The sequence below is a fragment of the Melanerpes formicivorus genome, unplaced genomic scaffold (genome assembly GCF_026170545.1).
Source record: "Melanerpes formicivorus ecotype bairdi unplaced genomic scaffold, bMelFor1.0.p_v2 SCAF_1, whole genome shotgun sequence".
Lineage (NCBI taxonomy): Eukaryota > Metazoa > Chordata > Aves > Piciformes > Picidae > Melanerpes > Melanerpes formicivorus.
The window spans coordinates 16,538,765-16,557,247 of NW_027142353.1; the positions used below are offsets into that span (position 1 = coordinate 16,538,765).

The window sequence follows — 18,483 nt, forward strand, 5'->3', positions numbered from 1 at the left end:
GAAGCCTCCTCCCTTCCCCCTTGTAAAGTAAAAGGGAAAAAAAAATTGAAGGGAAAAGAAAAAAAACTCGCAAGCTGAATTAGCAAAGCAGTGGAGCTATATTTACAAAGCGATGTAGGGTTTGCAGGGAGATATTTACAAATTTACAATATCTACAATATATACAAAGATATACAACAGAGTAACACAGAAATGAGAGTGACCCCCCTCTGGACAGAGGGGGTTCCCCACCTCCGCTCTCCCCTCTCTCCCCCCTTTCCCCAGAGTGGGATAGGAAGAGAGAGAAAAGAGAGGAAAGAAAAAAAAATGTTAGAAGCAGTTTGTGTTAATTGGAAAAGAGTTAATACAGGCCTGTTATCTGTTTTTCTCTCAAGGCCGGAGCCTTGGCAGAAAGCCCAGGACAGAAAGCTGTTGCCTGAAGAAGAGGCGGAAGCAAGACTGACTGAGAAGTGCTGGAAATGTCCAGTATAGTCCCAGCTCAGAAGTGCTTCCTCCCACTCGTCCAATGAAATTAGTTTAGACTATTCCTTCCGTTTACCAACTTCCGTCCACCATGTTCCCTTTCTTAAGGGGGCAACGTCAACCGGCCACAGTCCACCCCTTCTAAACAATTTCATTGGCTGTTCACACTGTCCATCCAATCCAAAACGATATTTACAGTTCATGAGTAAAGTTCATAGTCCATTCCGGCTATGCTCAGATGTAGATGATTCAAAAGTCCAAGAAAATCAGAAAATGAGAAAAATGGAAAACAGTTCATTTCTTCACCGACGAAGCGAAGAAAAGGGAAACAGGGATTTCTCAGGGTCTCTTAGTTGACTCAGGGCTCTCAGGGATCTCAGGGTTCGTGCACCGTAGATTCCTCGTTGATTCTTCCTTTGGACGCGATGTAGCTGTACAACAGTTTAAAATTAACCTCTTTCAGCTAAAGTTAAATTTCTTTGTGGAATACACTGAATTTCACCATTCTCTTGCATTACCCAATAAGTGTGACCCGGACCTTCAGCTGAAACCACCCCTCGGACAGGTTTAGCCTCTCCTGAGGGTGAAAATACCCAAACAGTTTTACCTAACAGATTCTTTTCTCTAACAACAGGAACTCTATCACCTTCTACTTTCCGTAGCAAATCTGAATGTGCAGGTCCAGCTCGGTTCACTGAACCTCTACTATTTACCAGCCAGGTTGCTTGTGCTAAATGTTTTTCCCAGTTTTTCAAAGATCCACCTCCCATGGCTTTGAGAGTGGTCTTCAACAAACCGTTGTAGCGTTCAATCTTCCCTGAAGCTGGTGCATAGTAGGGAATGTGGAATATCCACTCAATACCGTGCTCTTTTGCCCAGTTCTTTACAAGGTTGTTCTTGAAATGAGTTCCGTTGTCTGACTCGATCCTCTCTGGAGTTCCGTGTCTCCACAGGATCTGTCTCTCCAGACCGAGAATGGTGTTGCGTGCAGTTGCATGTGGAACTGGATAAGTTTCTAACCACCCAGTGTTTGCCTCTACCATAGTAAGCACGTATTGCTTACCAGAACGAGAACGTGGTAGAGTGATGTAGTCAATCTGCCAAGCTTCACCATACTTGTACTTGGACCATCTGTCACCATACCACAAGGGCTTAAGTCGTTTTGCCTGCTTAATAGCAGCACAAATGTCACAGTCATGGATGACTTGTGTGATAGCATCCATGGAAATGTCTATGGATCTGTCACGAGCCCATTGGTATGTTGCATCTCTGCCTTGATGTCCTGACGAATCGTGAGCCCACCGAGCTAAGAATATCTCACCTCGGTGTCTCCAGTCGAGATCAAGATTAGAGTCCATGTCTACTTGAGAAACTCTTGCAGCTAGATCTGCCTGATGGTTGTGTTGCTGTTCCTCAGTAGCTTTGCTCTTAGGAATGTGAGCATCGATGTGTCTCACTTTCACTGGAATTCTCTCGATTCGGTCAGCAATGTCCTGCCACAGGTTGGCTGCCCAAATGGGTTTTCCTTTCCTCTGCCAACCACTCTTCTTCCAGTTCTTTAGCCAACCCCATAGAGCATTGGCTACCATCCATGAGTCGGTGTAGAGATAAAGCTTTGGCCATCTCTCACGTTCAGCTACGTCGAGAGCTAGCTGGACAGCTTTTACCTCTGCGAACTGACTGGATTCTCCTTCTCCATCTTTCGCCTCTGCAACTCGGCGTGTTGGACTCCACACTGCAGACTTCCACCTTCGCTTGTTTCCAACAAGACGACAGGAACCGTCTGTGAACAGAGCATATTTCTTTTCATCATCAGAAAGGTCATTGTAAGGAGGAGCTTCCTCAGCACGAGTTACTTTCTCCTCTGGAGGTTTAGCACAGTTGATACCTTCAGGCCAACTTGAGATCACCTCCACTAGACCAGGTCTTTCAAGATTTCCCATTCGAGCTCTCTGTGTTATCAGAGCCATCCACTTAGACCAGGTCGAGTCTGTGGCATGATGTGGTGTGGATCCTTTGCCTTTGAACATCCAATTCAAAACTGGTAATCTGGGAGCTAGGAGAAGTTGTGATTCAGTTCCAATCACTTCAGAAGATGCTTTTACTCCTTCATAGGCAGCTAAAATTTCTTTCTCTGTTGGAGTATAATTAGCCTCTGAACCTCTGTAACCTCGACTCCAGAAACCAAGAGGTCGTCCACGTGTCTCACCTGGAGCTTTTTGCCACAAGCACCAGGTTGGACCATTGTCACTCGCAGCCGTGTACAAAATGTTCTTAATGTCTGGACCATCTCGGACAGGTCCCAGACCCATTGCTTGAATCACCTCTTGCTTTATCTGGTCAAAGGCTGCTTGTTGTTCAGGTCCCCAGTGGAAATGGTTTCTCTTTCGAGTCACATCATACAGAGGTTTCACAATCTGACTGTATCCAGGAATGTGCAGTCTCCAAAATCCCACTATCCCTAAGAAACGTAGGGTCTCTTGTTTGTTTGTGGGACTTGCCATGGTAGAGACTCTATTTACCACATCCACTGGAATGTGTCGGCGTCCATCCTGCCACCGCACTCCCAGAAATTGAATCTCTGTGGTAGGTCCTTTCACCTTGTCTCGCTTGATGGCAAAACCTGCATTCAGAAGAATGTCAATGATTTTGTTACCTTTCTTGAAGACTTCTTCAGCAGTTTTACCCCAGACGATGATATCATCGATGAACTGGATGTGTGCTGGAGCACCTCCTTTCTCCAGAGCATCGTGGATCACTGCATGACAGATGCTTGAGCTGTGGATCCAGCCCATTGGCAATCTGTTGAAAGTGTACTGGATTCCTCTCCAGGTGAAAGCAAACTGAGGCCTGCATTCCTCTGCTATGGGAATAGAGAAAAATGCATTAGCAATGTCTATGGTAGCATACCATTTGGCCTCTTTGGATTCCAGCTCATACTGTAGTTCCATCATGTCTGGCACTGCTGCACTCATAGGTGGTGTCACTTCATTTAGGGCTCGGTAGTCTACTGTCAGACGCCAGTCTCCATTCTGCTTTCGCACAGGCCACACTGGACTGTTGAAAGGTGAATGAGTTTTGCTGACGACTTTCTGACTCTCCAACTGACGAATCAGATTCTGAATGGGCAACAAAGAGTCACGGTTGGTTCTGTATTGTCTGTGATGCACAGTCTGAGAAGCAACCGGCAATTTAATGTCCTGTATCTTATGTTGTCCCACAACTGCAGATTCATCAGAAAGTTCAGGTCTGGCAGATAGCTTCAATTTTTGTCCATCAATTTCTATAGAAGCTACTCCAAAAGCCCATTTGTAACCTCTAGGGTCTTTGAAACGCCCTTCTCTCAGAAAATCAATTCCCAAAATACAAGGTGCATCAGGTCCGGTCACAACTGTATGCTTCCTCCATTGTTTACCAGTTAAACTTATATTAACCTCCACCTTACTTAACTCTTGAGATCCACCAGTGACTCCCAGAATAGTTATAGACTCTGATCCCTGATAATTTGATGGTATTATGGTGCACTGAGCTCCTGTGTCAACCAAGGCCCTGTACTTCCGAAATTGTGAAGTGCCAGGCCACTGGATGTACACATCCCAATAGATTCTATTATCTCTGTTATCCCTCTCCTCCCCCTGGCGGGAGGCAGGGCACCCCTAGTTATGGGGAACATGCGCACATGTGCATTGCACATATTGTGCAGGGTTATAACTTTGCATGTTATAACTGGAGCCACTGTTGGAGCCATAAGAGTTGTTCTGGGGAACTGTGGAAGTAACAGCTACCCTTCTGGTATTGCTACCTTGGGTTCTGCCACTTTGCAATTCCCTCAGTCTCCTGAAAAGATTAGAAGTTGGTTGGCCATCCCAGCGGTTCATGTTCTCACCAAACTGATCACGCAGAGTTATCCAAATAGTTCTACGTGATTGCCTTGGTGGTCTGTTTTGGAATGACCTGTTTTGGAATGACCTGTTTTGGAATGACCTGTTTTGGGATGACCTCCTCGGAGGACGTGTATTCCTCACAGATGAGACTTGTACCCACCTGGAGGAAGAATTGAAATTATCCCTTTGTGCCAATTGGGATATGGAATTTCTAAATTCATCCTTTAACTCTCTTATGCAATTCTGAATATCACCAGACATCGTTTTAATGGCTGAAACCAAAGAACCACGTGTCATGCTATCCTCCAATTGTCTCATTTGATCACTGAATTGGCCAACCGTAGGAGAAGCTCCACCATAACTTCTTGACACAATTCTGCTTGCCAGAATGTTTGCATAATTAGAAGGAGCAAGTTTGATGATCTTTTTAGCAAGACCAATACCCACAGGAATGTCATCAGGATTCAGAGTTTCATGTTCACCATAGAGTAGCTCTCTAACAGCAAATTCTCTCAAGCGCTTAATTCCCTCATCTATGGTAGTCCAGGGTTTAGGATTCCATGGAAGATCATCTCGGGAAGGGTATCTCAGGGCAACCGCTATTAAAAGGCGTATCCACAGATTAACCTTACCGAGAGCTTCGCCTAGATGTCTATCTATTCCATTGTCCCTTGAGAGAGTTCCTAACTGAGCTGCTGACTTGTCTCCAACTGTTAGAGCTGAAGCACCTGTATCATAACACCTACTAAGCCAAGCTAGAACTGGCTCCTTATCTGCCCTGGTGAAATCTTTACGGACATTTCTCAATTCTTCCCGTGGTGACGAACAGTCTGTAATGTCATCTTCATCTTCATCTCCCTGAATTCTTTGCCCATAAAATCCTGCTGTCATTCTCCTAAGGATCTCTTTAAGCTGAGAACCACCTTTGCCAGCTGCTTTCCTAGCTTCATCTCTATCCTGCTTTGATCTCACTAGGTTAGCTAGATCTTTAAAACAAACCTTCTCTTCCTCCTGAGCAGGATCTTTTAGAGTAGAGGGCCCCTCACCAGGATCAGTCTCCTCCTCTTCTTCTCCATCTTTGCCCTTTCCAGCTCTAGTCTTTAAAGGAGCCATCTTAACTGGAGCTGTGTTTGCATTTACAGCCACCTTAATGGAAGCTGATAGGTCCTGAGATAAATCAGCTGCTGGGGCAGTGACTTCCGGTCCCACCGAGGGAGTGGGGGGAAGTGACGTTGCTCCGTTAATGGCCGACGGAGAAGAAGAAGAAGGAGAAGGAGTGGGAGAAGGAGTAGGTGCCATGTTGATACCAGCCGATGCCCTTGGCTGCTTGCCAGAATCAGCAAAGTCATTTAGAGCTGCTTTACCAATTAACTTTTTAGCCTTCTTTTTAACTGACACGGGTTCTCCACAGTCCTCGTCACTAGATGACTCTGGGACTGATCGAGAGCCACGGCGTTTTCTTTTTGATCTAGTTTTAATAACAAAACAAGCTCTGGACACCTTTCTCTCTCGCCGTAAAGAAATCAGGAGATACACGTTAATTATCACCATCAGCAGAATTATAGACATGAAATAAATCACCTTTGGATCCCAGGCATCACCTAAAGTTACTGTCTCCTCAGGCGGAATCTTAAAACTCTTTATCTCAATTGGGAGAGTGGTGGAGGTAACATTCCTGTATCTCACTGGCCATAATAAATTAATACATTTTCCATACCATAATTTAACTTTATACATAACCCACATATAAATTGTCCGCACCAAATATTTACCCAGGTAATCCAAAATCAAACCCAAACAATACCTGTAAACCAGAGCCCCAAAAATTGAAAAGAATAATCGCTCCACAAACCACAATACCTTCATGTTTGCTAATTCAGCTGGAAAACACTAAATCAATCAAGTAATAAATTAAACTAATTATCTGCCCCACGTTGGGCGCCAATAAAAAAAATGTGGTGGGTGGAAGGGCAAGGCCAAGAAGCCTCCTCCCTTCCCCCTTGTAAAGTAAAAGGGAAAAAAAAATTGAAGGGAAAAGAAAAAAAACTCGCAAGCTGAATTAGCAAAGCAGTGGAGCTATATTTACAAAGCGATGTAGGGTTTGCAGGGAGATATTTACAAATTTACAATATCTACAATATATACAAAGATATACAACAGAGTAACACAGAAATGAGAGTGACCCCCCTCTGGACAGAGGGGGTTCCCCACCTCCGCTCTCCCCTCTCTCCCCCCTTTCCCCAGAGTGGGATAGGAAGAGAGAGAAAAGAGAGGAAAGAAAAAAAAATGTTAGAAGCAGTTTGTGTTAATTGGAAAAGAGTTAATACAGGCCTGTTATCTGTTTTTCTCTCAAGGCCGGAGCCTTGGCAGAAAGCCCAGGACAGAAAGCTGTTGCCTGAAGAAGAGGCGGAAGCAAGACTGACTGAGAAGTGCTGGAAATGTCCAGTATAGTCCCAGCTCAGAAGTGCTTCCTCCCACTCGTCCAATGAAATTAGTTTAGACTATTCCTTCCGTTTACCAACTTCCGTCCACCATGTTCCCTTTCTTAAGGGGGCAACGTCAACCGGCCACAATCACTCACTGGAACAACCTCTCTAGAGATGTGGCAGAGTCCCCATCACTGGACAGTTTTATGACACAACTGGACAGAGTGCTAGGTAATCTTATCTAGGCTTCCTTTCCTGCAAAAGGTTGGACCAGATTATCTTTGGAGGCTCCTTCCAACCTAGGCTGTTCAGTGATTCTATCTTAGGAAAAGATAACCAAATATGAGGAAATGGCTGTAATAGAGTATGATATTTCAGTATTTTTGTTGTATTAAAGTAAATGCAAAGTTCTACCCTTGGATGCCTCCATTTTGGTGCTGTAAATTCCCTTCTTTGGTGAACAGTTCTAGCTATTCACGAATAATAACATGAGTAAGGACTTTTTCAGCTGAGCTTGACTGCATAGTTCGGGGAAGTCAAAGACAGCAAAAGCTGTCCTAGTCCCAGTCGTATGCTTATCTTACTCTGAATGTAGATAAGGAAGAACAAGCATTTTAAAAACATGCACATATAAAGTACATACTGAAACAATGTCTTCTAAGCAGGAATAAAATACCCTTCTCTCAGATTGTTTTCCTTCTGCTGGCAGATCCACAAGATTGGAAAGTCTGTGATACTGCCAGTGCACTTTGATACTTCTAGTCCAAATTAAGAATTGGTATTGCATCACTTTCTAGGTCAGACCACAATGGTAATATGTTTGTGGAATAGTCTTTATTAGTAAGAAGGAAAGGGAGAAAACAGCCCCAAAAAGCCCTCTGTGCATTCTATTACGTCAAGGTTATGTTTCTAATCAAATATAGCTGCTTTATGATGATCCTATAGAAAAGTGGAATCTAACAAAACACTTTAACATCCTGTTTCCTTTTGTCCTGATGATTTTTTTTATATATTAAGGGCAAGCATGACTCTAAGCCTCTAACCCAGGGGTCAGCTACATGTGTCCTTGCTTCTGGATTTGACTGTCAGACATATATAGATCACCAGCTTTTTTAGGTGGATTTAGAAAAAAAATAATTAATAGATGCATGACAGCATGACTTTTGGAGTATTTAAAAGAGGGTACAAGACTTAAGGACTTCAGGATTTGTGGACTGCATTTGTATTGCCTTCAAATACAGATACTAAAACGTATTTGGTGCCAGTTTCCTTTTACTGATGAAATTGGAGCAAGCATCAGATTAAAACAAACACTGGAGAAGCCTGAGCTGATGCTACCGATGTGGTTGTGTTCTCAATAACATACACTTTTTTATCACTAGCAGCACTTCAGTGCTACTATCAGACAGATATATTATCTAAGCATTTAATAAAGAACCTGGTTATTCTTGCAGCAAGGTAACATGAGATTTGTTTACAGTTAAGTTCCAGGAATCTGCATTTCACTAGCATAGGTGTATTTATTGGACTGTCATTCTTGGCCTTTTCTAAAGGAGTCATTTGAAAAGAGACTTGTTAGTGCTTGTTTTCACCTTGTGTCTAAGTGCATGAGTGTAAAAACATATTTTTTGGTTGGAAGTAAGGACTCAGAAAATGTCTGAGGAGAATTTGGGCATACTGTGGGTAAAAGACAGCACTATAAGCAATATGGAGAATCAGAAAAATATCTGTGTTAGGCTGCAGAAACTTCCAGAAGAAAATAGTATTTTGTAAAGCTCAAGACATACTGCAGCTTGTTTGCCTGATGTGGTTTATTTGTGGGTATGGTGGGTTTTCAGGTAGATGGTTTCTTTTAGTTAAAATCTGTAGGCTGTTGGTTGGTTGGTTGTTTTTAAGTATGAATATTTCACACACTGTGTGGGCTATAGTTATGTCTTACTGAAGTTTTGGAATCCTGTTAGTTTTTCCCGATAAGCAGTTTCTGATGTTACCATCTTTGACAGGATAACATTTATATTTTCAAGGAACTAATCTGTTGTTTTGGTTCTATCCTGCTGTTTTAAAATACAACTGTGGGGACAAATCCACTGCATAGGCTTTGGAGACAGCAAGAGCTGACAACTCTTTAGATATGTTCTGGATAGAGTTGTAGGTTATTAACGTTGTTGAATTTTAATGCAGCTTCTCTGGGAGTTCATAAGGTGATTTAAAACTGCTGTAGTATTCATTTTGCCTTCGTTTCTCTTCAGCCTTGACAGTGATCTAGTTGCAATTATTTGCCATCTGCAATCACTGAGTGATGTAAAATGATGAGTTCATGATTTGCTTGATGTGGGTAATAACTGGCCTGGATATTAAACAGGGGATCAACTGTTTGCTCATATGCTATGACTTGTAAAAATGACTTCGTTCTGCTTGCGTGTTTCCATTTTGTTCTGCTCTGTGTAGTCACCTGTTAATCATTTACTAGTTTGTTGCTAATTTAGCAAAGCATGCAAAGTAGACCATGGGTTTTTGTGAATATTGGAGGTTTGTATTGTGGAGGTTTTACTATAGACCCTAAAATGTTTAAGACTCCTCTCTGAAAGTGGCTTCTATGCCAGAGGGTAGTGATGCCATCCAGAGGAATCTTAACAGGCTGGAGAAAAGTGCTGTTAGGACCCTCACCAAATCCAACAAGGAGATGCTGAAGGCCTAAATGTCTGAGTTGGTAATTATTGTTTGGGATACTGTTAGTTTGACTTTAAAGACTAAGTTTGGTATTCACAATGTTGTATTTTCTTCATATCATTAACTTCTAAGTTGTTGTTTGGTTTTTTTTTCATTGACTTGTGGATTTAGGACATTGCAAAAGAAGGTCTCTTGAAATAGGATTAGCATATAGGAATACAGAGTTGAGGTGTATCGTCAATGTGTTACTCAAATTTAAGATCAGTCAGTTCCACACTATAAAACACGTAGTTTATGTAACCTTACTCTAGGAATGCTTGTACTTAAATCTGTGAGTCCAAGTGGAGGAGCCCTCTTGGCTTGTTTATGGTTTATATAGGTATTTCACTGAATCTTCTCATCATCTTTCTGACTTAATGTACTCCCTACGAGGGACCAGACCGTCTGAGCAACACTTTTTGGGTTTCATATAGACACACTATATTTTTCTAGCTTTAAAAAACAAAACAAAACCAAAATTAAAATTAAAATAAAATTAAAAAAAACCCAACAACACAAAAAACCAAACCACCAAGCACCAAGTACTCTGTTTCTTTGGCATGCTTACAAATGTGTCCATCTGTTAGAGTGGCACAATGCCCACTCACAATATGGTGTACCAGTTTCAACAAGACACAGGTGCCAATGAAAGACTGGTTTCATTTTCTGACACAAGATTTTTCTGGTGGGAAGCAGCCCTGTATTAGGGGAATGTGCTTCGTTAGGGTGATAACTTCTGTTGGCATCTGTGTATCATAATAATAATTAGTACTTAAGCAGTGCTTTACATTTTCAAATCACTGTTAAAAAAAAATTTACAATTTGAAGGCATTGCTGAATGACAATCTTTTTTGTATCTCTTCTTCCAACCTAGTTCGCTGAGATTTCTGCATTTGAGGTCTGCAGCAGGGGAGGTGTTAGGTGTATTGACCCAGATGAAATGTGTCTTAATTGACACTCTCTCTTTGAATCACTGATAATTTTTCCTAACATTATAATTCTGTATTTAACTGTATTGACCATTTGAGGCTTCAAAAGACAACAAACAAAAAAACCCAACAGAGATTACAGTTTTGGGGAGGAGATTTTGATCACTGAATCATAGAATAGTTGTGGTTGCAAGAGGCCTCTGGGGGTCACCTAAGCTGACCTGCTCAAGTAGGGCTACACAGAACCAGTTGTCCAGGACTATGACTGGATGACTCTTTAATACCAAGGATGGAGGCTTCACAACCATTCTGGATAACCTGTGCCGGTGATCAATCACCCACCTAGTGGAAAAGTGTTCCCTGATATTCAGACACCTCCTGTGTTTCAGTTTGTGCCTATGTTCTCTGGTCCTGTCACTGGGCACCACTGAGCAGAACCCAGCTTTTTCTTCTTTGTATCCTCCTACTCTGCCTGGGCCTGTTTCTCTCCAAAGTGCAGGATTTTGCAGTTCTCCTTGTTGGATTTGGTGAGGTTCCTACCAGCACTTTTCTCCAGCCTGTTAAGGTTCCTCTGGATGACATCACTACCCTCTGGCGTAGAAGCCACTTCAGGTTTTTCCCTCATCAGCAAACTTGCTGAGGATGCACTCTGCCTCCTCATCTTGGTCATTAATGAAGATGGGACCCAGTATTGGCCCCTGAGGTACACCACTAGTTAGTGGCCTCCAACTAGGCTTTGTGCTGCTGGTCATCACCCTCTCAGCCAGGCCTTTCAGAAAGTTTTCAATGCACCTCACTGCATATCCATCATCTACATCAAGAGCTTCGCTATGAGGTTCTTATGGAAGACTGTGTCAGAGATCTTACTAACATCTAGGCCTTTGACACTCATGAGTACCTCATTAATGGGCCCCTTGAGAGGAAAACCTGGTATATTTACAAGACAAATCAGGTTTATGCAACTTTGAAATGCACCTGTTGAGTGGCATTCTATCAGGGGGTTTTACTAGACCATTTCTCCAGTTTGTCAATGGAATTCTGACTTCCCAGTATGCTTCCTGACCATTGCAGCCTGGAAGCACCTCTGGACTTAATAAGCATATGCCATCTTCCATCATCCAAAGTTTAAAATTTATCTATTATTGGAATATTATCTAATATTATTGGAATCCAGCAGAGGCAAAATCCAATCCAGAATGCATCTTCACATTTTTTGCATCTCTACTACTCTTAACATAGTTTTCCAAACCATTCTGTGATAATTTCATGCAGCCCACATTTTTTCTGTTGCATTTTACACTGTTTTCAGTGGTATTCTCATGCTTTTGTGAAGTCAAGGCATAGGATGTTTGCGGGTTTGCTTTCATTGTAGAGTTTTTTCTGTATAAATCAGAATTTATACTTAGAATTTACACTTCTGCTTGATATAAATGCCTAAAATAAGTATTTGGCAAGCAGTTATATCCTTTTGTGTTTTAGAGAGTCACCTTAGAAAATATTTCATCTAAGCAAGGTGTTTTTTTCTGGGTAATTTTGGCAAGTCAGTTTAGCATTGTTTCTTTAGTTTATTCTTGTGTATCTCTTTTCCTCTTTAAAAGCAGGTATGTAGGCATTATTTCAAGCTTCTAGATTCTCATGGTTTTCACCATTTCTCAGAGGTAGCACTTGAGATTACTCTAGCAGGTCCTATACAATCTAGAGTAAATGCAACCAATTGTTATAATTTAAAACATATTAACTTCTACATAAATTCCATGCCTTGTAGTTCATTATTTTTGCTTTTATTTTTGTTCTGTTTCTGCTTGTGTTGTGCTTGTCATATGATTGCAGCTGACCTCTGTATGAAAAAATTAAGCAGAAGGCACAGAACGCTTCTGTTTTCTTGGTGTTGTCTGTTTTCTTGGTGTTGTCTGTTTTCTTGGTGTTGTCTGTTTTCTTGGTGTTGTCTGTTTTCTTTCCCACTGAGTATTGGAATAACTCCTTCTTTGCTACTCTTATTAATATACCCATGGAATTGTGGGGTTTGTTCTTCATGTACATTTTCCTCATTTTACATTGTGACCTTTCTGAGTTGTGTCTTTGAGTATGCTGCTGTTAGCACTTGTCCTTGATAATTTGACCTTGTTCCTTTTTTTCCTAGTACTCTTAGGTTTTGAATCATCAAAACATTTGTGAATTGCCAGCTGGTCTCTTAGTATACGTACTACTCACTGTCTTCCTTGTTAAGATAGTTGGTATTTGTGTACTGAGTAATGCTTCTCTGAGAAGTGCTTAGTTGTCCTGACTTCTTTCTACCAAAATTTAATTCTGGGAAGGAGAAATCTCTCAGTAGAAGAAAGTATACTTCAGTAAACTCAGTGAAGTCCACTGGCTTTGTTCACTGTTGCCCCTTTTACACATAGTAAGAATAACTGGTAGTCATTTTGTGAATACAGTCAATTGTTTTGCCTTCCATCTTCACAATCAGCTAGTTTTATTTCTACGTTAAAAAACAAAAATTACCCAGACAAACAAGACCAACAAAACTACAAAACAACCCAACAGCTCAAAAATTATTTTCAAGACCTGGCTGAAAAGTCTGTTGTGTTGTAATCAGAAGAGCTCCTTCAAGGGATGTATTTAAGACAGGTTCCTTTTATTCTTAGCAGTACTCTTAGAACAAATTTTGAAGCCACCTCCACCATGGATTGTAATCCTCATTTGGTCCTCTGTATAATTTATGTGAGCTGGAGTTTCCTCATCAGTGTGTGTTGGAGGGTTTTGTTGTCGTTGCAGTGTTGTATGACTTCCTTCAGAAGGCTTCCTTTTGACTTGATAACATCTATGCTGCTAATACTATGTCTTACCTGTGAGGATGTAATGTAGAGTGGAGGGAGAAGGAGCAAATGCCTGCCAAGTATTACAGTGATGATTCTCAAGCATATTCATGTTTTTGAAGCTTTTAAATTTTAGAAAATAAAAGACTGCTAGAAGCAACCTCAAAACCTGTTCTTCCACGTATTTTTATGATAACTGTTCTCTGCCACAAAAAATATAGTCCACTTCAAAGTGAGAGTGAAGGCCAATGTCAGCAGATCTCTTTCACACTTGTGGTTATAGTTTGTATCTGGCCCAATATTATCTGAGCCACTATACTAGTTTCCCTTCATAATCAGTGAAGCGAGAGCTACTTCTCTGAAAAGTGGACAACTGTATTTAATTAGAAAACTTAATCCTTAAAAGTTGGGAACCAGTTGGAAAGGAAGCTTAGTAGAAGAGCTTATGTGTAGATGCCTACTTATGGTGAAATTTATCTTAATTTTGCCATTTACTCTTCCCATAGACCATTGCTACAGTTCTGTTTAAGTACTGAAGGGCAAACTTGCCATTAGCAGTAGGGAAGAACTGCTCTAGAGATAGGAGGGCTTTAAACTAGGTCTGAAGGGGGTGGGTGAGGAAACCAGTCTGTCCAGAGAGGAGAGAGTGGAGCATAAATTAGGGTTAATTGAGAAACCAACAGCCCATCTGAAGTGCATGTACACCAACGCACAAAGTATGGGTAACAAACACGAGAAGAACTGGAAGTCTTGGTCCTCCAGGAAGACTATGATACAGTTGCTATTACAGAAACATGGTGAGACGATTCACATAATTGGAGTACTGCACTGGGGGGTTACAGGCTTTTTAGGAGAGACAGGCCAGGGAGAAGAGGAGGAAGGGTGGCCCTGTATATTAGGGAATCTCTTGATGCCACAACTTGAGGTTGAGGATGAAAGGGTCGAGTGCCTGTGGGTTAAAATCAGAGGGATGCCTAACAAAACTGACATCCTGATTGGAGTCTGTTATAGACCACCCAACCAGGATGAGGTGGCAGATGAAGTATTCTACAAGCAACTGGAGGCTGTCTCAAGATCATCAGATCTTGTCCTTGTGAGTGACTTTAGCCTGCCAGACATCTGCTGGGAACTTAATTCAGCAGAGAGTAGGCAGTCAAGAAGGTTCCTAGAGTGTATGGAGGACAGCTTCCTGATGCAGCTGTTAAGTGAGCCTACCAGGGGTCAGGCTCTGTTTGACCTGCTGTTCTCAAATAGAGAAGGGCTGGTGGGAGATGTGATGGTGTGAGGCAGTCTAGGGTTCAGCAATCATGCGATAGTGAAGTTTCAATATGTGGGGAAATAAGGAGGAGCAGTAACAGAACCCTCACTTTGGACTTCCAGAGGGCAAACTTCAGCTTGTTCAAACAGCTTACTCAGAAAATACCCTGGGTAGCAGCCCTTAAGAACAAAGGGGTCCAGGACAGTTGGACCTACTTCAAACAGGAGCTCTTGAAGGCACAGGAACTGGCAGTTCCCACGTGCCAAAAGATGAGCTGGAGGGGAAGGCGACCGGCCTGGATGAACAAGCAGCTCTTGAAGGAATTAAGGGGAAAAAAGAGGATGTGTCACCTTTGGAAAGGCAGGGAGGCAACTCGTGATACGTTTAAGGATGTTGTTAGGTCATGTACAAGAAAAATTAGGCAAAAGCCCAGTTAGAACTTAAACTGGCCAATTCTGTGAAAGACAATAAAAAGCATTTTTATAAATATATTAATGCTAAAAAGAGGGGCAAGAAGAATCTCCGCTGTTTATTGGACCTGGAGGGTAACATTGTAACTAAAGATGAAAAGGGTGAGGTTCTAAATACCTTCTTTGCTTCAATTTTCAACAATAAGGCAGGAGGTCTCCAGGATACCTGGCCTCCTGAGCTGGTTGATGGGGTCAGGGAGCAGTGTAGTGCCCCTGAAATCCACGAGGAATTGGTTCAGGACTTGCTGAGCCACTTGGATCCTCACAAGTCCATGGGACTGGATGGGATCCATCCTAGGGTGCTGAGAGAGCTGGCAGATGAGCTGGCCAAGCCTCTCTCCATCATTTTCCACCAGTCCTGGCTCACCAGAGAGGTCCCAGATGACTGGAAGCTGGCCAATGTGATGCCCATCCACAAGAAGGGTTGGATGGAGGAACCTGGAAACTACAGGCCTGTCAGTGCCAGGGAAAATTATGGAGCAGATCATCTTGGGGGCAATCACTGCACACCTGAAGGATGGCCAAGGGATCAGGACCAGTCAACATGGATTTAGGAAGGGCAGATCCTGCCTCACCAACCTGATCTCCTTCTATGATCAGGTGACCCGCCTGGTGGATGTGGGGAAGGCTGTGGATGTGGTCTACCTGGACTTCAGCAAGGCCTTTGACACCATTCCCCACAGCAAACTCCTGGCCAAGCTGAGATTGTTTAGCCTGGAGAAGAGGAAGGTCAGGGGAGACTTTACTGGGGGGGTTCGTCTCTTCTCCCAGGCAACCAGCACCAGAAAAAGAGGACACAGTCTCAAGCTGCACCAGGGTAAGTTTAGGCTTGAGGTGAGGAGGAAGTTCTTCACGGAGAGAGTTGTTAGCCATTGGAATGGGCTGCCCAGGGAGGTGGTGGAGTCACTATCCCTGGAGGTGTTCAAGAAGGGATTGGACGTGGCACTTGGTGCCATCGTTTGGTAGTCCTGAGGTCTTGGGTGACAGGTTGGACTTCATGATCTTTGAGGTCTTTTCCAACCTTATTGATTCTATGATTCTAAGAACAGTAAGAGTTCAACTTTGTTTTTTCATTACCAAGTCAAAGATTGTTTCTTGTGATGCCTGTAGAGCCCATGTTGTTTGAATCAAGAAACTGCCTCTGAATGAGCAGGGTGCTTTCCTCTGTTGTTTGCGCCTGTGAGTAGAGGTTGTGACAGATGGGTTTTTATGTGAAGTACCAATGTACTGTGTGTCTGCGGTAGAACCTTGGCTGAAGTAGGGCTTATTGTTATATTAATTTCAGAAATACCTTCCTGTAGTATCCAAAGTCAGCTAAATGGTGCAGTCTTTTTAAAGACTATTCCTTTGAGTAGAAGCTGTAGTTATTCTGGATCTCTTAACCCCAGAGTTCTTCACCCTGATGTAAAACTGTTTCCTGAGTGCAAGGACTAACTGCATTTCTGTTCAGATGCTGAAATTTTTAAGCTTCATGAAATTCCATTGCAGTGCCAGTGAAATGATGTGTAGGAGAAGGGTTGTTTTCAGATAGCTTTGGAACAGCTATGTTTTGCCCTTGATTTAGGAAAGCACACCTTATCAGTAACTGAGAGAACGAAAGAGGGAAAGGTAGGGAAAGATTTGCCTTTGCTTGAGTTAGAGAAGGTTATGTATGGTCTCCGACTTAGAAAAGAATGTAAATATCTTGTAACTGAAGGGAGAAATTTGGTTGAATGTGTTAGAATATTGTTTTGTTATTTGAACCTATTGTATGCAATAATTACACGTACGCCAATAGAAAATAACCAATTAAGATGTGGCACATGTGCCTTCTGATAGACTAGGTGTTCAAGACGGGATTGGATGTGGCAGTTGGTGCTATGGTCTAATCATGAGGTCTGTGGTGACAGGTTGGACTCGATGATCTTTGAGGTCTCTTCCAACCTTGGTGATACTGTGTGATACTATATAACTTTGCTGTGTGATATAATAAACGTCTTTGCCTGCTAACATCTTGGCCTGGAAGCTGTTCTCTAGGGTGGTCAAACACCTACACCCATACTACAACAATGACATGAGGTACCTGCAGAAGCACTTCATTGTGACTTGTAGATTAGACTGCAGTTAAAACAGTGTGTGTGAGACTTCATGTGTCACCATTAGGAAGAATTTCTTGTTCTTAAGGTCACTTGGAAGAGAGTGTCCAGTAATGACAGAGTTCTAGCTAAGGATGATAAATGTGTCCAAATATTGGGAGTTATCCTTTGCAGATGATGAATTGTGGAAACTATGGGAAAATTCTGCCATTCTAATTAACATCTAAAATGTCCAGCAAATAGGGAGATTTCTAATGTCTCTGAGAATAGAGAATTACTGCAGTAGAAGGACAAATGCCAGCCTATTACAGGAGGTGTGTTATGCTTTTGAAGTCTGTCAAGATCCAGATCTTGACTGATTGTGAGATTAAATGCTGGTGGTTTTTTTTCATTCTAATTTTAATTAAGATTTCTAACATTACCTTTAGATGTAGAAACCTAATACTATGGCATTCTTTATTTTGACAGATAAGGAAGGACATAATTTTTCTATGCTTTGGGTGCTGGTGAGTGTCATCCTAGGTGCAATAGCCATGCTGTGCAAAGAACAAGGAATTACAGTACTGGTAAGAATCCTCTTAGTGAGCAAATTGTGACCTCAGAATCTATCAGATACAGTTTATAGTGGTTTGAGCCTTAACTGGGAGTTAAGAGCTCAGATGGGGGCAAGGCAGAGAATCTCTCCCCAGCTCCCCCCTCCTTCTTCCCAACAGAGAAGAAAAAAAAAAAAAAAAAAGGGAAAGGGAAGGAGCAAATCCACCAAGCAATAATTTGGAGTCGGCCTGGAAGTACAGAGATAAAGGGTTTTCTTTAAACAATATATAAATGTAACAGTAACAGATAAGGTTCACAAGGGCAAGGAACAAGAATGGATGGGAGGAGGAAAGAAAAAAACAAGTCTCTCTCTGAAGAGGCGTGGAGGCAGCAGGGAGAAGGATCAGGCCCTACTACGTGGCAGAAGAGCAGGAAGGCTGCCGCAGTAGCTCTCATCCAGGAGAGGCAGGAGTCAAAAAGGGGAGACCTAATAACTGCAATGTCCTGCTTTTTATCCCCTAACTGGGCAGGGAGGGGGGAGTGGAACAGACTCAGTTTCCCAGGGGGGAAAATGCCCTGTGGGGAGGGCAAAGCACTTGCAAGCCCTCCACCCTGTTTTGTTTCTTTTCAGAATGGGCGTTAACCCACCATACAGTTGTAAAGCCTACAAAGATGAATCCACAGCTTTTCCACAGCTAATTGCATGCACACTTTTTTTTTTCTCTTCAGAAAACTAGTTAATGTTGACAGAAAAGTATTCCAGTAGATCTGTTTTGATTATGCATACTTTTGCAAAATTTGAAAGATTTACAGTGTTATTTTTAATACATATCACGTTCTTTCGCCTTGTTTTTGAATATAATTATTGAGATAGCAGGCCTCTCAGTGAAGGCTTATGAACAAAGATACAACTGGAGAAG

General features: G+C 42.2%; 1 protein-coding gene across 1 annotated transcript in view; it reads left to right on the plus strand.

Moving 5' to 3' along the window:
• The window catches only part of TMTC4 (transmembrane O-mannosyltransferase targeting cadherins 4), a 63,459-nt gene that overhangs the window by 15,702 nt on the left and 29,274 nt on the right, over positions 1–18,483 (plus strand). The window contains exon 6 of the mRNA XM_068163560.1: positions 17,498–17,595. Coding sequence (XP_068019661.1) covers positions 17,498–17,595 — 98 coding nt within the window. The remainder of the gene's footprint in view (positions 1–17,497; positions 17,596–18,483) is intronic.